This window comes from Macrotis lagotis, chromosome 7 (assembly GCF_037893015.1).
Source record: "Macrotis lagotis isolate mMagLag1 chromosome 7, bilby.v1.9.chrom.fasta, whole genome shotgun sequence".
Lineage (NCBI taxonomy): Eukaryota > Metazoa > Chordata > Mammalia > Peramelemorphia > Peramelidae > Macrotis > Macrotis lagotis.
The window spans coordinates 11,416,812-11,440,489 of NC_133664.1; the positions used below are offsets into that span (position 1 = coordinate 11,416,812).

Below are 23,678 nucleotides of genomic sequence, written 5' to 3' on the forward strand. Positions count from 1 at the left end.
ATATAAAGACAGTAAACACACTTAGAGAAACAAACAAACTATCAATGAACTTTCAGTAGAAAGGGGAAAGAAGTGGTTCTGGGCTGAAGCTGTGAGTAAATTTTATAAAACATTTAAAGTCTGATTAATTCCTTTGGTATGTAAAGTAATTTCAAATACAGAGAAAGAAGACTTTCTGCTAAGTCTACTTCCCTCAATGATTCTGATAGATATTCAAATCTGAGAAAGACTAAGAAGAAAACTATTATCACTAAAGAATTTTGGATCCCATATCAAATTTTCACTGTGTGACCCCAGGCAAATCACCTCTTCAATTTGAGTTTCTTTTTGCCCTTGTACAAAATAAGGGAATAGGGTTGCATGTCCCCTAACATGTCTTCCAGCTTTCATTCTATGATTCAATACTTATATCTGGTGAATGAATTTGTGATTTCATCAGAGTGAGGAAATTCTAACTTAGAAATTCCCTCCATCCATTAAAATTGCACAGCTGAAGCTTCAGTAACTAGTCAAATACTAGGAACTTAACCAAGGCACATGACAATTAAATAACTCATTCAGGGTCACTGAATTGGTAAATGTTATGGATAGGGTCTGAACCTAAGTGTTCATGAGTCAAATACTGGCCTAGTAACTATGAAACTATGTTACTTCCTCAGCTAAATGGATATAGTTACAAAAAATACAAAATATATTTAGCAATGAAACTATGACAATACATTTGGAAAATATTTATTATGATAAAGGTGGTTTATACTGGTATTGCAACAAAATGTTTCGGGAATTTGGAAAATAGGTTTTTTCAAGAGAGCTTGAAGGGATACTTATGAATGATAAGAGAACAAGTCCAAATTAAAATAGGAGCAAGGGGAGAGAAAAGATAATCTACATTTGCAAATGATAGAATTTCCTTAGAAAACTCTAGAGAATAAGCAAAGAAAACAAATCAAATTAGTAACAATGAATTGGCAAGAAATAATCTAAATCCAAGTATATCATCAGCATTTTAGGGTAATATTAACAAAAGTCAAAAAAAGTCATTTAAAATAATTGGAAAATGCTTAAAATGTTATTAACTCAACAATACCCACAGAGGACTTGAAAAAATACAACTATAATACAATATTAATAAGAGAAAAAAGATATAAATGACTGGAGAATAGTTAATATTTACTATTGGATCAAGTCCTGTAACAGACTAATCTACAAGGAGAGCTGCTTTTCACATGATGATCAGATGTACCTCTCCATTGCCCTATTATATTGATTTTTAGTTCTTTTGAAATTCTTGTTTCATGTTCCACAGTTATACAACAATGTGATTTGAATATTAGTCTGAAAAAATATGGCCTTTATTCTAGGAGAACTTTGGGGGTAATTAAATAAAATTTAAAATTTTCTGAAGGCAGTCATTTCTCTTAATTTTTATTTTTATGTCACTAACTCAACAAAGTGGCATTTATGAGTACCTAATATATGCTTTTTTTTCATTACTTCATTCGTTCATTTATAACTGTAGCTTGGAGAAAAATTCCTAATCAGATAAGAGATTGGAAAAGAAAACTAGATGATTTTGATTATATAACATTAAAATATTTGCATAAATAAATAATATAGATAGAATGAGAAGAGAGGTAGCTCAAACATTTTTAGTAAAAGCCTAGTATTTACAAGCTATCAGGAAAATATATTCTCCAAATAATCCATAAAAGGATAGAAACACTTTGCAAAAGAAGAAATATGAAATATCAACAACTCTATAGAAACACATTCTGAATCACTCATACAAAGAACAATACAAATTAAAACAACCCAAGAGGTTGACTTGACCCTTATCCAATAACCTGGAATCTTGCTACAGGACTTTGCTCATTACTACAGGAAGAACAGCAAACTCTAGGCTTTCCCAAGAAGGCTAATAGCTCATTGCTATTGGATAGAAAAGAATCATTACATTCTGGATATTCTCCCTGAAATCTGCCAACACACAGATTCCCTCAACACCCACATGGATAGGTTCATCTGGTTGAGATAAAGACATTTGGATGAGCAATCTCCATATTGTGTCCTCACAGACAGAAAATACATCTTAATACTCTGTAGCTGTGAAGTCAGAACTGTCTGTTGTGGCATTTTTAGAAATGCATTAACATTTACTGAGCAAAAAGCACACACCAGATGAAATGTGGAAGGCTATATCTCACTTGTCAGTCAAAGGATAGAACTGAGCATCAAGTTGAGCGAAACTAATATCAACCATAATCATTCTCATTCTCTCTCTCTCTCTGTTCTGTCTGTCTGTCTGTCTGTCTCTCTCTCTCTCTCTCTCTCTCACACACACACACACACACACACACACACACACACAGAGTCAGAGAAGTTAGGGGTTCAAACCAGGGATTAAGAACCCTGAAATCATACAAGAAACTATTGGAAACAAATGAAGCATCCCAAGAGAAGCTCTTGAAAGGATGGCAGACATGCTGAATTTAAGAAGATTAAAGACGTGATAGGAATTTCAGATCTAGGTGGAAGAGACTGGTTCATTTTTATCTCCCTGGTGCCCAACACAGAGAAACTGCTCAATAAATGCTTATTATTTGATTTATTGATTCAAACATTCAAAATTGTGTGAAATAATGTAAGAATTTAATGCAACTAAGTCAATTCAAAGTCACTCTGCATTCTATTTTCCTCTGGATGCTCAGCAGTGTCTCAGAGACTTTTCATAGGGAGTGATGATAGAAATGTACCCCCAATAGACATTTAAGTTATATCTCTATAATCTACTTTGCTATCAGTCCCTAAGAGATAAGGATATAAAGTGGGTGGGGTAAGCATAAAACTACCATCAAGATAGAATCTCAAGCTAACCAACTTTCTATATATAAGGCAAAAATCTTGTGACATCTACTATATTCATGTGGCAGGACCTTAAGTTACCTCCTTCTGAGGAAGACAAGTCTTTTGAGACATGTTAAACTTTGTTGAGTGGCTATGTAGAAATCAGTATTTATCTTTGAAAAGAGATACTAATATTCTAATATTCTTTCTTTCTTTTTTCTCCCATCATACTGCAAATACACCCAAACTAGAATGGAAGAAATGAAAGAGGGAGGAGACATAATCCTGGATTGACTAACATGTAGAAAAAATTTTTTAAAAACTATTCCACAACTAACCCATGATAAGTTCTACCAAAATTGTCTGACTCTACAATGTTGTATTGTTTAAATTGTCCTCCAAGAACTATTCACTTCACTCTGTATCAGTTCATACAATTCTCAGGTTTCTTTGAAACCATCCATTTCATCATTTCTTATGACAGCATTGTATTCTATTACATTCAGGTACAATAATTTGCTCAGTCATTCCCAGGGAATGAGCTCTTCCTTAGTGTAGAGTTTTTTGCCACCATAAAAAGGGAACATTACCTACTCCTGACAAAGAAGTGATAAGCTCATTAAGCAGGATGAGACAAAGAAGCTTTGACAAGGTCAGTCTCTGACTATTTGCTTTGAAGGTTTGTTATGAGAGTAGTGGAATGGGGAGGGTAAGAGAAAGAGAAAATAAATGCTTGCTGAGAGAAGAAAGGAAGGAAGGGAGGGAGGGAGGAAGGAAGGAAGGAAGGAAGGGCCAAAGAACCAAAGAAAGAAACAAAGAAACAAAGAAGGAAGAGAGGGAGAGGTGGAGGGAGGAGAGGAAGGAAAGAAAAAAGGAATGTAAGAAGAAAGAAGGAAGGGAAGGAAGAGAAGAAGGAAAGGAAGAAAGGGAGGGAGGGGAAAAGGTAGAGAGGGAGGAAGGAAGAAAGAAAGAAAATATTAGTCTGAGGCTGGATTTGAACTCAGGTCCTCCTGACTCCAGGATAAATTTTCTAACCACTGAAGCACTTAGCCACATCCTAAAACATATATGGTTTCTGTGCAGAAAGAGGTCAGATGGTTTAATACATTGTAAACAGTAGTATTTATTTTCAAGCTGTCCTCTGAAATAAAACAGAAAAGTTCTTCTGGTTATCAGTTAATGATGATGAAGAAGATGAAGATGATGATCGCGCTGATTTTGCTGATGATATATAATTAGTATTTATATTTGTTGTTGTTCAGTCTTTGGTCATGTCCAAATCTTTGTAACCCCAAGGACCACAGACTTCCTCTAGATGTCTGTCTAAGTTCAGATGAATTGTTTCCATGACATTATTTATCTATCTTGTTCTCTCTCCTCCTTTTCTGATCTCAATTTTTCCCAGCACTGGGGTCTTTCCTAATGAACCACATCCTCTTGCCACATGGCCAAAGTATTTAAGCTCCAGCTTCAATATTTGATCTTCTGGTGAATAACCTGAATGAATTCAAGCATTGGCTGATCTGAACCTCTTACTGTCCAAGGGACTCTCAAAATTCTCCTCTAGCACCACAATTTAAAACCATTGAATCTGTGACACTGTAGCTTTTCTTATGGTCCTACTGCCACAGTCAAACATTGCTTCAGGAGAAACAATAGTTTTGTTTATACAGGCCTTTGTTGGCAAAGTGTTCTCTACTTTTTAGCATGCTGGGCTGATAGTTTTTCTTTCAAGGAGCAAGTGTCTTGTCATTTCAGGGCTTCAGTCACCATCTACAGTGATTTTTGAGCCCAAGTATAAAAAATTTCATATTACTTTCTTTTCTTCTCCCTCTGTTTTCCGAAAGTGATGAGGCAAGTTGTCAAGAATGTTTTTTTATAGGCCTATCTTTCCCCTGCAGTAGATAGAACACCAGCCCTGGAGTCAGGAGTACCTGAATTCAAATCTGGCCTCAGACACTTAATATTTACCTAGCCACATGGCCTTGGGCAAGCTACTTAACCCCATTGCCTTGCAAAATCTAAAAGATAAATAAATAAATTTCTTAATTCCTCTTTACTTTTCGCTATCAGAATAATATTACCTTCATATCTGATATCATTGATATTTCTCCCAGCAACATGCATTCCAGTGTTTGATTCACCCAATCTGGCATCTCACAAGATGCGCTCTGCATATAAATGAAATATGTTGCATTCTTTTTCTAATCTTCAGTCAATCAATTGTTCCATATTTGGTTCTGATTATTCCTTCTTGGCATGTATACAGGTTCCTGAGGATGATCTGGTGCTCCCTTCCCTTTGAGAACTAACCCTATTTTGTCATGATTCACAAAGTCAAAGGCTTTGGTGTAATCGATGAAGCAGAAATAGATATTTCTGGAACTTCCTTGCTTCCTCCATAATCCAGACAATTTTGTCTCTAGTTCTCTGCTTCTTCAAAAGTCATTTGGTTAGGGGGAAGCTAGGTGGCGCAGTGGATTAGAGCACTGGCCTTGGAGTCAGGAGTACCTGAGTTCAAATTCGACCTCAGACACTTAATAATTACCTAGCTGTGTGGCCTTGGGCAAGCCACTTAACCCCATTGCCTGGCAAAAACTAAAAAAAAAAAAAAAATGTCATTCAGTTCTTCTGATAATTCTCAGTTCCCTTACTGTTGAGCAAACCTTGCTGGTAAGTGAATTAAGTGCAATTATGCAGGAATTTGAACATTCCTGACCACTGGCCTTCTTCAGGATTTGAATGTAAATGGATCTTTCTGATTCAGATTTTTAAGAAAAAAAAATTTGTTAAATTTTCCAAATGAGCTACGGAATGTAGGACTTTAAGAGCATCATATTTAGGATTTTAAAGAGTTTAGATAGAATTCCATCACCTCCAAAAGCCTTATTGCCTCCTAAGACCTATTTGTTGTCATTCTCCCAAAGAGATAGGTGCCCCTCACCATTGTGGTTATCAGTTTTGTTAAGATATTTCATGTATTTGTTGGTGGAGCTGTGAACTCATCCAACCTTTCTGGGGAGAAATTTGGAATTAGGCCGAAAGGCAACAAAAATGTGCATCCCTTTTGATACAGCAATACCACTACTGGGTCTATACCCTGAAGAGATGAGGAAAAAGGGTAAAACATCAATTGTACAAAAAATATTCATATCAGCCCTGTTTGTAGTGGCAAAGAATTGGAAATTAAGTGAATGTCCTTCAATTGGGAAATGACTTAGCAAACTGGTCTATGTATGTCATGGAACACTATTGTTCTATTAGAAACCAGGAGGGGTGGGAATTCATGGAAGCCTAGAAGAATTTGCATGAACTGATGCTGAGTGGGATGACCAGAACCAGAAAAACACTGTACACCCTAACAGCAACAACAGGGGCGACAATCAACCTTGATGGACTTGCTTATTCCATCAGTGCAACAATCAGGGACAATTTGGGGCTGTCTGCAATGGAGAATACCATCTGTATTCAGACAAAGAACCTTGGAGTTTGAACAAAGTCCTTTAATTTAGGAAAAAAACCTGATATCTTATTGTCTGATCTTGTTATCGCTTATACTTTATGTTTCTTCCTTAAGGATATGATTTCTGTCTCATCACATTCAATTTGGATCAATTTATACCATGGAAACAAGGTAAAGACTGGCAAATTGACTTCTGTGGGGGTGGGGGGAGGGAAGTAAGATTGGAGAAAAATTATAAAACTCAAATAAAATTTTTAATGGGGAAAAAAAGATATTTCATGTATAGTTAAGTTTTTTGTACTCTTACCACTTCTTAATCTTTTTTGTTTCTGTTAAGTCACTACCAGTTTTGTCTTTCATTATGTTTATTTTTGTATGAAACATTCTCTTGATATTTCTATTTTTCTTGAAGAGATTTCTTATTTTTACCATTCTATTACTTTCTATTTTTTTGCATTGCTCATTTCATTTTAGAAAGTTTTATTTAGAGCTTATAATATACTAAGGATTGTACTAAGCACTCTTTAATATTATCCCATTTGATGCTCACAACAACCCTTTGAGGAGGTATGTATCCCATTTTACAGTTGAGAAAACTGAGGCAAGAAGTTACTTGACCTATCCCAAGTTCACTTACCTAATAAGAGTCTAAGATTGCCTTTGAACCTAGGTTTTCTTAACTCTAGGATCAGAGTACTACCAAATAAACCATCTAGATATCTCAATAAATAAAAATTTAACTGGAAGTGATTATGGAAAGTTGTATCTACTGCATTTGAAAAAATTTCTTTGATAAGGATAAAATATATGCTTTGTTTTTTTTATGAAATTTGATTTTTAAATTCATGCCTTCTTTTTCTCCCTGAGAAACTGTAAGGAGCTCTATATTAAAGTACAAAAGTCTTGGAGTGAGGATGATCTGAGTTAAATTCCTTTCTAAGTAATTTCCTCAAGGTATGACACTGAGCAAGTCACTTCTCTCTATTTAAAACTCAGTTACTTTATCTGTAAAATGAGGTTAAAAAGAGCACCAACCTCAAGGGCTATTACGAAAATCAGAGGAGAGAATAAATGTGCAATTCTATGTAAATGTTAACTATGATCAAAAATAAGGCACAGAAAAAGAAAGGATAGGTGAAGGGGACTATCAAAGGGCCATCAAAGTCCTACATTCTGGGCTTCACAATGTTTGGCTACCCTTTGTTGACCCTGAAGAACCCCATCAGATTCTTGACTTCTCAGTCTATCTCTGGTAATTCTAGAGGCCTCCCTCAGTTTATCCTTTTATAAATGACCTAGTTTGAATCTCCATTTGAATATGTTGACATCTAAATTTCAGAAGAGAAAAAAAGCCTCTTGGAAGTTAATCATGTAGCAGGTTCCTAAAAAAAATGTATCACTAGAAAATGAATTCAAACTGTACTTAATTCAGGTCTTTGGTCCCCAAAGATTTCATGACTAAGAACAAAAATCATTTCATGACAAAGCAGTTAACAGGATGTTGGAGAAAAACAAGGGAATGACCGGCTGAAAGGAGAAGGGATAAAAGTCAAACTTCATAGTTCAAACCATAATCTGCTTTTGCCACTTAGAAGACCATGGGTGGGTAGCTTCATCTCTCTGGCCTCAGTTTCCTCAAATGTAAAATGAACACATTGAACTAAGCATACTAAGTATTTTTTCCCTAACAGCTCATTAGATACCAATTCTGAAAGATTTGAAAATGAATTAAAACCATTTACAACATGAATGTAACCAATGAACATTAATGTTACCATCTCATTAGATCTGGCTGATGAGTATAGATAATGGAATGATGCCAAAGGATTCAAAACATTTTTTTCTTATAAATGGTTTTGAATATTCTAAGCATTCTTATATGCCATCAGATTTAAATTATTAATCTAGTGTTTGCCTAATATTTTTGCATCCTCAGAGTGACTCATAGCTTTAAAGGAATTGGAACAGTACGTATTGAAAGAAATTTTTTTATTGCCAATGATTCCCATAGCTTTAATTGATTTATACAAATTCAGATGGATGACTAAGACAAGAATTATGCCTCTCTCTCTCTCTCTCTCTCTCTCTCTCTCTCTCTAGGTTTCCTTCATCTAGCTCTTTCTAGATTTCCTCTGGTAGTATATCTAAATATCAAGAATTCAAAGATATAAAATTTCCTTGATGGGGGATCCTGCTCCTTCATGACAGGTCACCCCCCCCCAAAAAAAATATTGTTACTACTCATGGACAAATGGAGTAAAGACTTTGATGTCAATCAGGACCCTCAGGGCGGATTAATCATTTTGCAGGTGAGACAATTAAGACTGAACAAAGATTATGAAACTAACAAGGGGGATCCAAAGTGACAGTTTTCTTGTCTCAATTATCTGAAGTCAGCTAACCCCATGATTTCATCTTATTAAAAGAGATCACAACCTAAGAAAGGAATGGATGCTATCAATCATTCAGTCTAATCCCTTAATTCTATAGATGCAGGATATAAAGTTAAGATAGCATACATATCAGGTAGCTAAAATGGCATTTGAATCCTCTAACTTAGCAATTTCTATGGCCAAAAAACCCAAAAAATTCATTATGCTTTGCCCAAGTGGATGATGAGCCTTTTCCAAATGAGACAGGTTCATTTTTTCTTTAAAAATAAAGGTTTTTATCATATCAACAGATGCTGAAAAAGCTTTTGACAAAATACAGCATCCATTCCTATTAAAAACACGAAAGAGTGTAGGAATAAATGGACTGTTCCTTAAAATAATTAGCAGTATCTATCTGAAACCATCAACAAGCATTATATTCAATGGGGAGAGGCTAGAGGCATTCCCAATAAGATCAGGGGTCAAACAAGGGTGCCCATTATCACCACTACTATTCAATATTGTATTAGAAATGTTAGCATCAGCAATTAGAGAAGAAAAAGAAATTGAAGGAATTAGAGTTGGGAAGGAAGAAACAAAACTCTCACTCTTCGCAGATGACATGACGGTTTACCTAGAGAATCCCAAGAAATCATCTAAAAAACTACTGGAAACAATTAGCAATTTTAGCAAAGTTGCAGGTTAAAAAATAAACCCTCATAAATCCTCAACTTTTCTATATATGTCTAGCAAGAAACAGCAGGAAGAACTAGAAAGAGAAATCCCATTCAAAGTAACCTCAGACAGTGCAAAATATTTGGGAATTATTTGCCAAGACAGACTCAGAATCTTTTTGAAAACAATTATAAAACACTTCTCACACAAATTAAATCAGATTTAAATATTGGGCAAATATCAACTGCTCATGGATAGGGAGAGCTAATATAATAAAAATGACAATTCTACCAAAACTAAACTATCTGTTTAGTGCCCTACTAATCAAAATTCCAAAAAAATTACTTTAATGAGTTAGAAAAAATTGTAAGTAAATTCATATAGAGAAATAAAAAGTCAAGAATTGCCAGTAGCTTAATGAAAAAAAAAATGCAAACAAAGTTGGCTTAGCACTACCCGATCTAAAATTATATTATAAAGCATCAGTTATCAAAACTGTTTGGTATTGGCTAAGACATAGAGTGGTGGACCAGTGGAATAGAGTAGGTGTAAAAGCAGGAGAGGAGTATAGTAATCTGCTGTTTGATAAACCCAAGGAGTCCGGCCATTGGGATAAAAACTCCCTTTTTGATAAAAAACTGCTGGGATAATTGGAAGTTAGTATGGAAGAAACTTAGATTAGACCAACACCTCACACCCTTTACCAAGATAAGATCCAAATGGTTACAGGACATAGACATAAAAAAACAATACTATAAGCAAATTAGAAGATCAAGGATTAGTTTACCTGTCAGATCTATGGAAAGGGGAACAGTTTATGACTAAGGAAGAGTTGGAGAACATCACCAAAATCAAATTAGATGATTTCAATTACATTAAATTAAAAGTTTTTGCACAGATTAAACCAATGTAATCAAGATCAAAAGAAAAGTAGTAAATTGGGAAACAATCTTTACAATTAATGATTCTGACAAAGGACTCATTTCTAAAATATGCAGAGAACTGAGTCATATTTTTAAAACAAAAAGCCATTTCCCCAATTGACAAATGGTCAAAGGATATGCAAAGGCAATTTACAGATGAGATCAAAGCAATCCATAGCCATATGAAAAAATGCTCTAAATCATTAATTATTAAAGAAATGCAAATTAAAGCTTTGCTGAGGTACCACCTCACACCTCTCAGATTGGCCAGTATGACCAGGAAGGATAATGATCATTGTTGGAAGGGATGTGGGAAATCTGGGACACTATTACACTGTTGGTGGTGCTGTGAACTCATCCAACCCTTCTGGAGAGCTATTTGGAACTAATGCCCAAAGGGCAACAAAAAGGTGCATACCCTTTAACCCAGCAATACCACTACTGGGTCTATACCCTGAAGAGATGAGGAAAAAGGGTAAAAACATTACTTGTACAAAAATATTTATAGCAGTCCTGTTTGTGGTGGCAAAGAATTGGAAATCCAGTAAATGTCCTTCAATTGGGGAATGGTTTAGCAAACTGTGGTATATGTATGTCATGGAACACTATTGTTCTATTAGAAACCAGGAGGGATGGGATTTCAGGGAAACCTGGAGGGATCTGCATGAACTGATGCTGAGTGAGATGAGCAGAACCAGAAAAACACCATACACCCTAACAGCAACATGGGAGTGATGTTCAACCTTGAAGGACTTGCTCATTCCATCAGTGCAACAATTGGGAACAATTTTGGGCTGTCTGCAAAGGAGAGTACCATCTGTATCCAGATAAGGAGCTGTGCAGTTTGAACAAAGTACAAGGACTATTCCCTTTAATTTGGAAAAAATAAAAAAAAAACAGAAAAAAAAATAAAAATAAAGGTTTTTTAAATTAATAAAAATACATTTTCTCAACCTCTAATCCTAGCCCATTGGAGAAAGGGGTAGGGAATTACTGGTAACAATTATGCGTGGACAAGTAAAAGACATTGTCCATGAAAAATAAAAGAACTAATGAAAAGATAGATGAATAAATGAATGACACAGATAGATAGACAGATCCAGAGATATAGAGATACATAGAAATCCATGTTTCATTATATATTCCAAATCTATGATCACATCTCTCTCAGGAGATGGCCTGTTTCATCATTGGTCCTCTGGAATCATGCATGATCATTGTATTGATCAGAGATCTCACAGTTACCAAAGTGGTATGTCTTCATAATGTTGCAATTATTGCAGAAATGATTCTACTTCTGCTCACTTCATTCTTCATCAGTTCAGTTTGCAAGTCTATTTGAATTTGTTCATTTTATATTTTGATAAAGCAATAGGAATTGTTCAGTTCTCTTCACTTCACTTTATATGCAAGTCTTTTCATGTCTCCTTAAAATGAACTATTTCCTCTTTTCCTACAGAATAATAATATTTCATCATCCATATGTGATATATTGATCACCCTCTCCCTAACTGATGGATATCCCTTAAGCTTCCAGTTTTTACCACAACAGAAAGAGATGCTATAAGTATATTTGTATCGATAGGACCTTTTCCTCATTCTTTGATTACTTTTGAATAGAGTTCTAAAAGCACTATAAAAGATAAGCACCACTTTATAACTTTCTATGAATAATTAGAAATTATTTTCCGGAATTTTTAGCAATCCATAGCTCTGATAACATGCCTTTCCTCCTCCAAAGTTGCTTCAAAATTTGCCATTTTCCTTTTTATGGTCATCTTGGATAATTTTATAAGTGTGAAGCATAAACTCAGAGTTACTTTCATTGAGAATTCTATAATTAGCAGTGATTTTGAATACTTTCAATGTTTCTAAAGGAGCTTGTTTACTCTTCTTAAATTGCCAGTGCATCTCCTTAGACCATTTACCAATGGGTGGAATGGCTCTTATTCCTAAAACTTTAAATACATATATAAATATGAGGATATTATGTGATACAAATATAATAGATAAATTATGTAGTATTTCTATGCATACATTTATATTGTGTAATCTGAAAATATTTGACACATATATGTGTGTGCTTGTATGTGTGTGTGTGTGTATATATATGTATATGTATATATATATATATATATATATATATATATATAGAGAGAGAGAGAGAGAGAGAGAGAGAGAGAATGCTTTATCAGAGAAACATGCTGCAAGCTAGGCTAATCTTGGCATATCAGTGATGGTTCATCATGGTAAAATCTGACAATTTGTTCTCCATTGGTATAGCTTCCAAAATGCAAAGCCACCTCCACATCATTTCAAGGCATCATATTGAGATAACAGTAGAAGCATAAAATTCAAACATTTACTACACATCATTAATCCCTGACCTTTGACAAAGTAGGACATGGAGAAGAGATGTGCATAATGGGCAGCCAGATTTGCATCTTTGGCAGGAGAACTCAAATTAGTGATATAACAGACTCACTGGAAGATTTAAGCAAATATGAAAACTGAGAAGAGGACTTGAGATTCTATTGATACTCCCAAATGAGGAAGCTCATTCTGCTAATACAGGTGACACATTTTCTGTCACATTTGGTCTCCATTCTCTAGAATACTAGAAATTTAGGTGACTTGCCCAAAGTCACATAGGAAGTATCCATCAGAGCCAGGATTTGAATTGGGTTCAAGGTTGGCTCTCCATCCATTGAACCAGATATATCATACTCTTGGTTCTTTGTAGTCTTTGAATCAAAATTCTCTACTTCTGTCAGCCAAATTGAAATATAATTGGGTCATCTTTAACAAAATAATTAAAAATACAATATAATATAGATTGTGCTAATTTGTGACTTTCTAAGTCAATATCTAGCCAGGTATAAAATTTTAAAAGTAAATAAAAAGTCAACAAAAGAAGATCTAGGAATGGTAGCTGCATGGCCAAGACATCATTTAGGGGTCTATAGCACAGGGTCCTTGCAAAAAAAATAAATAATAAATAATAAATTATGAATTCACATTCTATATTTAACAGGAGTTTGTACAAGTTATGAAACAGAATCTGTCTTTAATAAGTGCCAGGAACCACTTTAAATCTCAGTCCGCAGCCTTAAGTGTTCTGTTCAGTCTGTTCAAAACATAATGTTCTATGGGGGGAAAATGTTTTCAGAAATCAGTTACTGATTGTTTAGTTTATAGAGTTAGATTATAAACTTTTGAGATTGATGTCACTAGACTTTCTCACTTTTATATTTCATAGCCCCCAGCATGGTCTACTCTTGCCCACAAAGATGCTAATTAATCCTTCCCCATTTGCAACATATAGTTTGCAATATTACAAAACAAATTAAAAGAGAAAAACAAAACCAAAATCCAAAAGATGTATAGATATTTATAAGCATTTGTTGTTGCTGTTGCTGTTGTTCAGTTCTGTCTGACTCTTTATGACCTCATTTAGGGCTTTCTTAGCAAAGATTCTGAAATGGTTTGTCATTACCTTCTCCAATTCATTTTACAGATGAGGAAACTGAGGAAAATAGGGTCACAGAACTAGTAAGTGTCTGAGATCAGAACTGAACTCAGAAAGAGGAGTCTTTCTGACTCCAGGTTTGGCATTCTGTACATGGCATCACCTCTTGCCATTATGTAAATATTGAGAATGAGAATAAGAATGAGAAGTCCTCATTTATTCCTAAAGTGGAATGTTTTTATTTTTATATTCTTTTAAAGTATCCCCTTGGTAATTTGATTGTCATGGCACTGAAATGGCAATTAACTGAGGTAATATCATAATTTTTATTATGTTTTTTGGCATGCCACAACCATAAATGGTGAATCGTCAATTATTTGTCTTCCTTTATTTCTATGAAAATGCTTTTGTGGTTGTAGTTATATGAAATCAATGATGATATTTGCAGTTTGATTGTCTTTTCTCTTCCCCCCCCTTCTACCTATCATGTCCACCCTTGACCAAGACCACAGTAATCCTTAAATGCAAAGTCAGAAAACCAAGGAAAGGAAGATAAGACTCACCCAAGGATAAACTATTATTGGGCAAAAATACCCCTATGGTTTTACACTTGGTGTGGAAATCCAATTCCATGAATTTTCTTTTTTGGCTTCTGCTACCTAGATTAACAGGTAGAATCAAAAAGGTAACTTTTCTTCCTTCAAATAGTTGACTGTAAAGAAAATGACTGCTGTATAATTGTGCAGAGTGTGATGACATGATATAATGAGCAACGCTCTGATGGAGAGTGGCCTTGGGTTTATCATTTACTCAGAATGTAATGGAAAAGGATGACATCAATTCAATTTCCTAATCATTGAAGTATGCACCTCCTTTAGGCCAGGAACTGAAGGCCAAAACAAAGATGAGAAGAATTTAGCCTCTGAACCTCATGGGGCTTTTCGCTTAGTAAATGACTTTGATGAACTGGCCCTCATCCTTCAAATGAGAAGATAATATTTCCTTTAGCTCTAAAATTATCATTCTTTGTTCCTTATAATAAAAAGAAAAGAAAACCCCTTTGTAGAGGAAGCTACTCACTGTTCATTGTTAGGTTATGCCCAAAATATACAAATGATCATGCTAGCTAAATGAATTTGCGGCTTCAGTGCCTTCCAATCAACTTTACAAAAATAGACTAAATTAAAACAAAACTCTCATTAGAAATAAATGAGATTCTTTATTCTCAGGAATAAAAGCAATATTATTTATATACATTGGGATGGTGCTAAGAGGTATATGAAGTCAAAAAAAGACGAGTTTGATTCTTGTATCTGACACTTTCAAACTAGGTGGCCATTAGCAAGTCACTTAAAGTTCCCAACCCTCAATTTCTTTGTCTGTAAAAGGGGAATAAATATCCCTTGCATTCCATCTTTCACAACAGGGAAAAAGGCAAACTATAAATTATAACTTAAATATAAGTCATTTTAGTTCTAGGCATCTCCTTTAAGAAACAGGTTAATTCAAGAAAGACAATCTGCTGATTTGGAGGAATGAGGAAAAGGGGTGAGGAGGGAGAGGAGCCTGAGGAGATGAGGTACAAAAGATATTCCAATAACAGTCAGGATCAGAAAGCAACGAACCTTCTATTTTCTTCCCTTTACTCTCAGAGTAGTATCTTTTACAGGATGAGCAGGCTGGACAGATAGTCTTCTCTTTCCTTTTTTCTTCTACCAATGTAATATATCCAGAGAGAAATTCAAAATCTGGTCCCATCACTGTGTGTTACCTAGCTAGGCTTTGAGAAAGAGAAGTTAATTATCATAAGGATTGAGATTAAAGGCAGTAATAAGCAACCTGCAAAGGCTACTCTACAAACATCAAAGAAAACAATTTCAGAATTCTGAGGACCAACTGAGACAAGGAAAGCACCCACGGGCTTCAAAGTGTTTATAAGTGAATTATAAATTAGGCTATTGTACACACAATCAGATGGAAGATATCCAGAATTAAGAGTGGCTAACATTTCATTCAACATTCTCCCCTCCTTTTAAAAATAAAGAAACCAGGAGGCCATCAAATTCAATCTGTTCTTTTTGAAAGATGCAGAAACTGAGGCTCAGGGAGATTGTAACTAGTTCCAATGACGCAGGTATTACTTGACTGAGGCGAGATTTGAGTCTTCCTGACTCCAACTCTAGAGGTTTTTACCTAATTCTACACTCTTTCTTATAAGACAATTTAAGAGAAAAGGAATAAAGCTGAAGAAAAATGGATGCCCAATAATGACTGAGTCTTGATTTGAACCTTTGCATACCATATTGAGTTCTAAGGGAGATTTGAACTAGCCTCTTTCCTATCTCTAAGTATTCACTCTACACTCAGTCATATGTGTATATATGTAAATATAAATAGACATACACGTGCATGCATGTGTGGATCTATGTGGATATATGCACGTGTGTGTTTGTACCATATAAGAGAGAACTAGGTACAAAATGAATAAAGCACTGGACCTGGCATCAGCTTTCTGAACTCTCTGACACTTGATACAGTATACCCCAGGACCTACAGGCAAAGTAAATGGCAAATTTCAGCCAAGTAAACCACAAAAAGAGTCCCAAAAATTCAGATACAACCAAAAAAAAATCAAAAAACAACTTCATAATAATAATGACAACTCTCCCTCTCTCTAGATAGGTAGATCTAGAGAGAGAGAGAGAGAGTATAAATACACATACTTATATTCACCCATATATTCCTTTACTTGTATGCCTGTGTATATATTTATTTACTTGTGTATGTTTATATATGTATATCATATGTAAATATATGTATCTATATACATACATGAAAATAAAAAGTAAAGGAAATAAAACTACACACGAGAGTACATAAAAATAGCAATGTAAATGGGCCTAATTATTGAATTGGAAAATAATTGTAAGATTGAAAAGAAAGCTTGCCCTGCTGGAGCCACAATCAAGCTCGGTCAGGAGATGTTAAGATTTCCCCTTGCCCTGGCAGCCAGCGGGAGAAAGGCAATGTCATATATTGGACGGGTTCCAAGGATAAATTAGGACTGAATGAGCTTGACTTCTATCCAAGAAGTGAACAGGGATCTGAGACAGAAGAGGATCAGAGTGGAGAGCAAGAGGTCACAAGACTCAAGACCCGAAGAGCAGGATAGCCAATGAGAGCCAAGTCCACAGTCCACACTATCTCCAATGTCAACTGAGAAAAACAGTATGCTGTGAGGCGATTTGTGATAGTAGAGAAAATAAAACATTTGGAGTCACTCTGATGACATTTCGCTACCTGTATGACCTTTAGCAAGTCACAACCTCTCTGAGCCTCAACTCCCTAATCTATAAAATGAAGAGGTTAAATTGTGTTACCACTAAGATCCCTTCTAGCTCAAAATATAAGGCTCTCTAATCATTTACATCTTTTTATATCAGTTCACAAGAGTTCCCTGGAAGATTCAGGAAGGTGATGGGGAAGATCACAAGATGATAGATTCAAGTGTGGAAAGGAACTTAGAGGCTGTCACATCCAACCTCATCATTTATAGATGGAAAAAACCAGTACAAAAGGGTTAAGGGACTTGCCCAAGATAAAACCAGTAGTGGTTGTCAGAAGTAGCTTCAAGGTAAAGCCAATAGTAATTGCCAAAAGTGGTATTTGAAGCATCTTACTGGAGAGCCAGTATTTTTTCCAGTATGTACCATTTCTTAAATTTCTAAGAATAAACAATAGTAAATACAAATAAAAAAATAGACAAAGAGCATGGAGTCAGGGTCTAGAGGATACCAAAGCTGAGAAATGAGGAGTAAGGAGAACAGTCAGGACAACAAGGTCACACACTAAATTGGAGGACGATCTACTAATGTCATAAGAACATAGCAAACCACAGAAGTCATTGGTGATTCTTCTCCCTCTTCCTCAGCCACCCCCATCAAAGAAAAGAGTCAAGGAGTCAACCTTCACAAGACCCTTCACAACCTTCACAAGCATCCATCTCCTCCTCCTTTCCTCTCATATTACTGTCTCTCTAATAAAGGCCCTCATCACACCTAAGGTCTCTAAGAACCTTACTCTACCTTCTCTTTCCACACAGTTGCCCAAAACAATCTCCCTAAGGCAGAGCTCTGACTAAGGAAACTCCTTGCCCTCCCAATCTTCAGTGATTCTCCTTTACCAGCTCCTCACCCTGGTCCCTGAGAGGATCCAACATAGCTTACTAGCATCAGGTCCCATACACCATTTTGTCTATCTTACATTACAGTCAAACAACATTCTTATCCACTCCCCAAACTTTACACTCTGCCTCTCACCCCTGTGAAAGCTCGGTAGACTTGACCACTCAAAATTATGTTCCTTTGATTCTCTTCTCAAGTATCAGCTCCTCCATGAAGCTTCCTCCGTTGGTTCCCTATTCAAGTTTCTGTTGTTCAGTTATTCTTCAGTTTGTGTCCAACTCTTTGTGACCCTTGGCAAAGATGCTGGAATGGTTCACCATTTCCTCCTTGAGCTCATTTTTATGAGATGAGAAAATTGAGCTTAATAGGGGAAAGTCATTTGCCTAGTATCAAACAACTTCCTGAGGCCAAATTTGAGCTTAGGAACTTCTGACTCCAATCTACTATCTACCCACTTTGCCACCTAGCCACCCCTTCTAGGCTGACTGCTTAGAATAAAAGCTAATATTACATTCTCAAAAATCAAACAAAAGAGAAGAAAACACTCCTCTCCTTAATCTGAGCGTCTCTAACCATTGCCAAGGCCCATCAGAGTCAAGTCATTGTCATCTCCATTCAGTTGCACATTTTGAGTCATCTTCCTTGTGTTTTCAAAGATTTACCCTAAATCCATCAACTTTTCAACTAATATTCCTCTTTAAGTCCTCATTTATCTAAATCTTGGCTTTCCCCTAAAAACTCCAGAATCCCACCATCCTTTCCAATAAGTATCCTTCTTCCCATTCACAGATGACAGGAAGAGATGGAGTCCCTAGTCCTCACTGTTACTGTCATAGTATTCTTTGATTCTCCTGTCCAAAGACTTCTTTGTAACCTGACCCTAAGGTCTTTAGCTCAAGTCTAGTCATTGTTGATGCTGATATTGCTGTTATTTATTATTTGCTTTCTCCACCCTGGTGGCTTTTGAGCAGCGAATGGATGACTTCTTGTCAGGTCAGAGCAAGGATGCCTTCCAATATGCGTTGGACTAGATAGCTGAGAAAGACTATTTTCACTCTTAAATTCTGTGATTCTTTGATGTGTTTTACCTTTTTACTAATTAGCATTCTTCCTCAGAAGATTAATGAAAGTATCCCTGGTTTACCAAATATTATGCCAAGTGAATTTAAACACTGATATGTCTTATCATATGGGAAAGGCCACACTAACACTTTGAGACAGCAACAGTGTGGGGGGGGGGGAGCTCCAAGTGCCTAATGACTCACACTGACAGGTGGAGCCAATATGTTTGTTGTGCTCAAATGTACTTCCTTGTTTCAAGGAAATGGGAAGGGGCTAGGAGGTGCTCATCCTCCGGTGGTTACTAATTATTCACCTAAGGGGAGAAATCCAAAGGAAGGCAGAAAGAACAAATTACTTCAAAATGAACATCAATGATCATACTTAAGAAATGTTTGTCTGGTCTTTTGTTGGAAACCTCCCATGAGGGAGCATTTAAGGGAGCATGTTTCATTTTTGAATAGCCAGATTAATATGATCTTACTTCCCTATTTCTATGTTCATGCCCTCTTTGTTGCCTTAGCCTGTAAAGCCTCTCTCTCCTTTTCCTCTTAAATTCCTACCTTAAAGCCTAATTCAAATGCCACCTTTTCCACAAGTCTTCCCTGGTCCCCCTTTGTTCTTCCTGTGATATCAAACACTCTAATGAGGTGATTTCAAGACATATTTTCCAAATGTTTTAATTATTTGAAATTGATCTCTTGGTTCCAAGGAGGCTGAACCAGGAGCAGTAGGATTTACAAAGCTACAAACAAGCAAATTTGGGATTGTTGATGGGCAATACTTCCTCGCCATTAGATGTGTCCAAAAATGAAAAGAGCTGCCTAAGGAAATCATGTTTTGCCCCTTGATGGAGGTCCTTAAGGAGAGATTCGATGACCATTTGTTGGGACTGTCATCCTTGTGATTATTTGGGGATAGGAAAAGAGATTGATTTTGACTGGAAATTCCTTCTGATTCTTAAATTCTATAAGTCTGAGTTTCATGAAAATCTCTAAATGGAAACACTCAAGGATAATAAATTCTTAGCTAACAAAGTTCCATTAAAGCCTTATTTGAATGGATCATTATATAGTTGGTGGGAGAAGGGGACCATGGACTCCCCAACACCATTCCAGGAAAGTACAAAACCTCTCGGGTAAGTCAAGCTGAAATACTCCAAATGAGGTATGGAATCATCCTGAATGAGTGCCTGAATGAATGAACAATTATTAAGTGGACTTCACGTTTCAAGTTCTGTCTGAGCAATTGATGGCAAGTGTTCTGCTGTCCAAGGACTAAAAAATAGTCTAAAAACGATTGGAGAGACTCATGACCATCTTAGTCATAGGATTTGGAATTCTGCAATTTTGAAAACTCTAAAAGACTAAACTCTAAAAGACTAAAATTGCTTTTAGTAGCATGGAATTAGTACTCAAGATTGAAGAAATCATAAACTTGAGATATTGAATCATTAAACAATATTGGTGGCATTAACAAAGTGACTATGGAATTTAGATACTTAGTGTAAAACAAACTCCGGGGCTTATCTAACCTGATAAGGTTTACCATTAGCACTGTTCAATTAATTCAAAGTGTGGATAATAATTAACTGTGGGCACATAGTTGTCTCAAAGCCTGACTTTCCTGAATGGCTGAATTAAATGAAATGTGATCTAGAAAATCCTGGAGACCTTTATAAAGAAGATTAATCGATCCCTGACCTTACCAACCATTGGTGTGTTGTTTCTTAAATACTGAGGGTTTAAAAAAAAAAAAGATCACCCAGCCCAACTGTCTCATTTAACAGAAAAGGTGACATCAAGAAAGGACTGACTTTCCCTTTAGCTACTTAGCAGAGATCCAGCCTCAAAGTCATAAGATTTGGGGTTCAAATCTCACCTTTTACACATAATTATTACATGACTAGGGCAAAGTTACTCGAACACAAGAAGTTGCAGAAGTGATATTAATCTATATTGAAAAGGGACTTTCCTTACCTGTGAGTCCTTATACTAATATAGAAATCAGAGATCCATCCTATCCCAGTATTTGAAAGGCTCCTGAAGGTCTCATCTAAACCTCTCACTTTTATGCATGATTTTTTTCCCTCAATTATTCCAAGATGAATTTGGCAAAATGAATCTGAAGCAACCAAGACAGGTAACATTTTGATCTCACCTTTCCTCAACCTCAACCATGAGGCAGGACTAATCATGAGATCTCACTGTTTTTCTCTTCAGTGAAATGAGTGCACAAATGGAAGTGATGGGAACAACATTAGACACCTAATCTCTCGAATTAACCTTGGAATGCCTTGTTAGACTATTCTGACCTTATCTCATCAGGAACTGACTTTAGATCCCTGGAATGACATAAATTAATAACACATGTGGGGACTGGAAATCTATGTGAGTCAAGATTGCTCTGAACCTTAGACTTGATGACATTCCACAAAGGAAGCTCCTGAGAATGGGAAAGGGAGGCACGAGTCACGTGGAGCTGGGCCAGGGCTAATCTCCACCATGCTCTTTTGCCTGTCATTAACGTTAAAATCCACGTGAATTAAGAGAAAGCCCCGCAGAGTGGCCAAGCCCCTGCTCCACCAGAAACCCTGAAAACTTTCAGTACTATTTTCTGGGTTTTGGCCAGCTTTCACTCGACCTTTCAAGCCATACACCTTCCCTTAGCTAAAGGATTCAGGCTTCATTTTCTAGAAGCTTCCTTGGAGATGATTTTCATTCTACCTGTGGAAGGGGAAAAAAAACCCACCTTGGAGAAAAGGCTCAGGGGACTGGCTGCAAACTGGGGAGAAAAGGCTGGGGGGGTTTACCTCCCCCTTCTTCCCAGGTGCCAGCTTAAACTCAGAGCAGAGAAGCCTGGCATTTTGAAGCCCAACAAATCACACTTACAGGTATGGGAACAAGCGGCAGCTGCTTCCGTGCAGGTCCCCATCAGGACGAGATTGGAGGGGCAGCGATCCTGGCACCCCTCAAGCCAGAGGCCAGCAAGAACTTCCTCCAGGAGCACCCCTGGTCCTGGGGCTCCCAGCTCCTGCTCTCCTCTCCTCTCCGGGCTGCCTGGAAGTCCAAGTCCTCCTGCTTCTGGTTAAGACCTGCCCAAGCTGAAATCAAAAAGGGGGAGGAGAACTACACTACCCACAATCCCAGGCTGCTACCTGAAACCAGGAGAGAAGGGTGTGGACCCACAGTTTCACCCAGGGGAGGAGGGGACACCTACCACTGAGGGAGGTCCCAAGGAAATGAGGGAAAACAAAGTGACTGGGCTGGCTCCCAGAGAGCGAGGGCCTCCGCAGCTTGAGGGGGACTTCTCCAAGATCATATGAATGCTTACAAGGGAGGACCCTCCCCCCATTCCGCATGCCCCCACCGACCCACACAGTCTCTGTCTCTGTCTCTGTGTCTCTCTCTCTCTCTCTCTCTCTCTCTCTCTCTCTCTCTCTCCACTCACTGAAGTGAACTGACCAGTGTCTACACCACTGGGCTCCCCTGAAGTCCGGCTTCCCAAGCCTCAGTTTCTGCCTGGCCCCTGCCTGGCCCCTGGGCTTCCAGGGCGCTGTGTCGGGTGCCGGGAGGGGGGAATGGCAATGCTGCGGGGGTCTGGCGGCAGCCCCGCCGGTTCGGAAGCCCCGGGCTCTCCGGACTCTCTGGCCAGGCCCCGGGGGCGCAGGACGGGGCCGGGCCCCGGGGACGCAGGACGGGGCCGGGCCCCGGGGGCGCAGGACGGGCCCGGCCCGGGTCCGGCTGGGGCTCGGCCCCGCCCGCTGTTTTCTTTGGCTTTTGGCTCTGCGCCTTAGGTCTTTGTTTCTGGGCCCACCTTCTCGGCAGCCCCTCCCCACTCCCTGGAAACAGGGAAGTCCACGCGGGCCGGGCCGGGCCGCGACTCCACCTGGAGAGTGAGTCAGTTGGCACGTGGAGCCCCCCGCCCCGCCACGCACGCGCCCCGCCGCCGGGAGCTCACCTGTCTCCCGGGGTGGGCGTGGCCCCCGGTCTCAAAGGTGGCAGCTTCTCGGGGCACGTGGCCTGGCCCGCACCTGAGGGAGAGTGCCCAGGGGAGGCCCAGGACCTCCCAAAAGTGCTGGAGAGAAGCCCCGCAGCCAGGCTCCAGGGGCTGGCACCGTCCTCTGCGGCTCGGGGGGGCGTGCCACCTGCGGGGTGGACCAGTGGAACCCGGGGCAAGACAAAGCCAGCAAGTCTTGGGACTCCATTTCCTGCTGCGTAAACTAGGGGCCGGCACGTTCCTACCGCAGCTCTCCTTTCAGGAACAAGTGTGAATGTTGAAGACTATTTTGCATTGAATTGGAAAAATTAAATTAAAAAACATTAAAAGCTGAAAAAAAGTAATAATCAGTGACAATTTCTTGTGCCCCTCTAAGGGGCTGCCCAGCTGACTACTCTAAATATCTCCTTTGTATGCCTAGCACAGTCTCTCTCTCTCTCTCTCTCTCTCTCTCTCCTCACTCTTCCCCTCCTCTCTCATTGCATCTGTCCCTCCCTCTCACAAAACACAACCAACAATAACAGTCAATACCCTGATCATCTACGGGAGAGAATGCCTCCAAGATCCAGGGAGTGGATCCCTTCTCTCCAGCTTCCAGAAGAGCAATGTTTATACTCCTCCCCCACCCCCCACCCCATAAAAGCATGCCTCCTGCAAATTCCCTTCCCCCTGTCAAGGTTGATTGTATTG

General features: G+C 38.0%; 1 protein-coding gene across 3 annotated transcripts in view; it reads right to left on the minus strand.

Annotated features, from left to right (window-relative positions):
• Positions 1–22,886, minus strand: part of MACC1 (MET transcriptional regulator MACC1) — a 125,420-nt gene extending 102,534 nt beyond the window's left edge. Inside the window, exons 1-3 of one of the 3 annotated variants that reach the window (XM_074195444.1) lie at positions 22,454–22,886; positions 21,881–22,092; positions 15,372–15,526 (exon numbers count right to left, since the gene is read on the minus strand). In XM_074195444.1, the coding sequence (XP_074051545.1) occupies positions 15,372–15,504 (133 nt within the window). In that variant the 5' untranslated portion in view covers positions 15,505–15,526; positions 21,881–22,092; positions 22,454–22,886. Of the gene's footprint in view, positions 1–15,371; positions 15,527–21,880; positions 22,093–22,439 lie in introns of all 3 variants that reach the window. The other 2 variants (XM_074195445.1, XM_074195446.1) reach the window with 2 other exon arrangements.
• Positions 22,887–23,678: the final 792 nt, after the last annotated feature.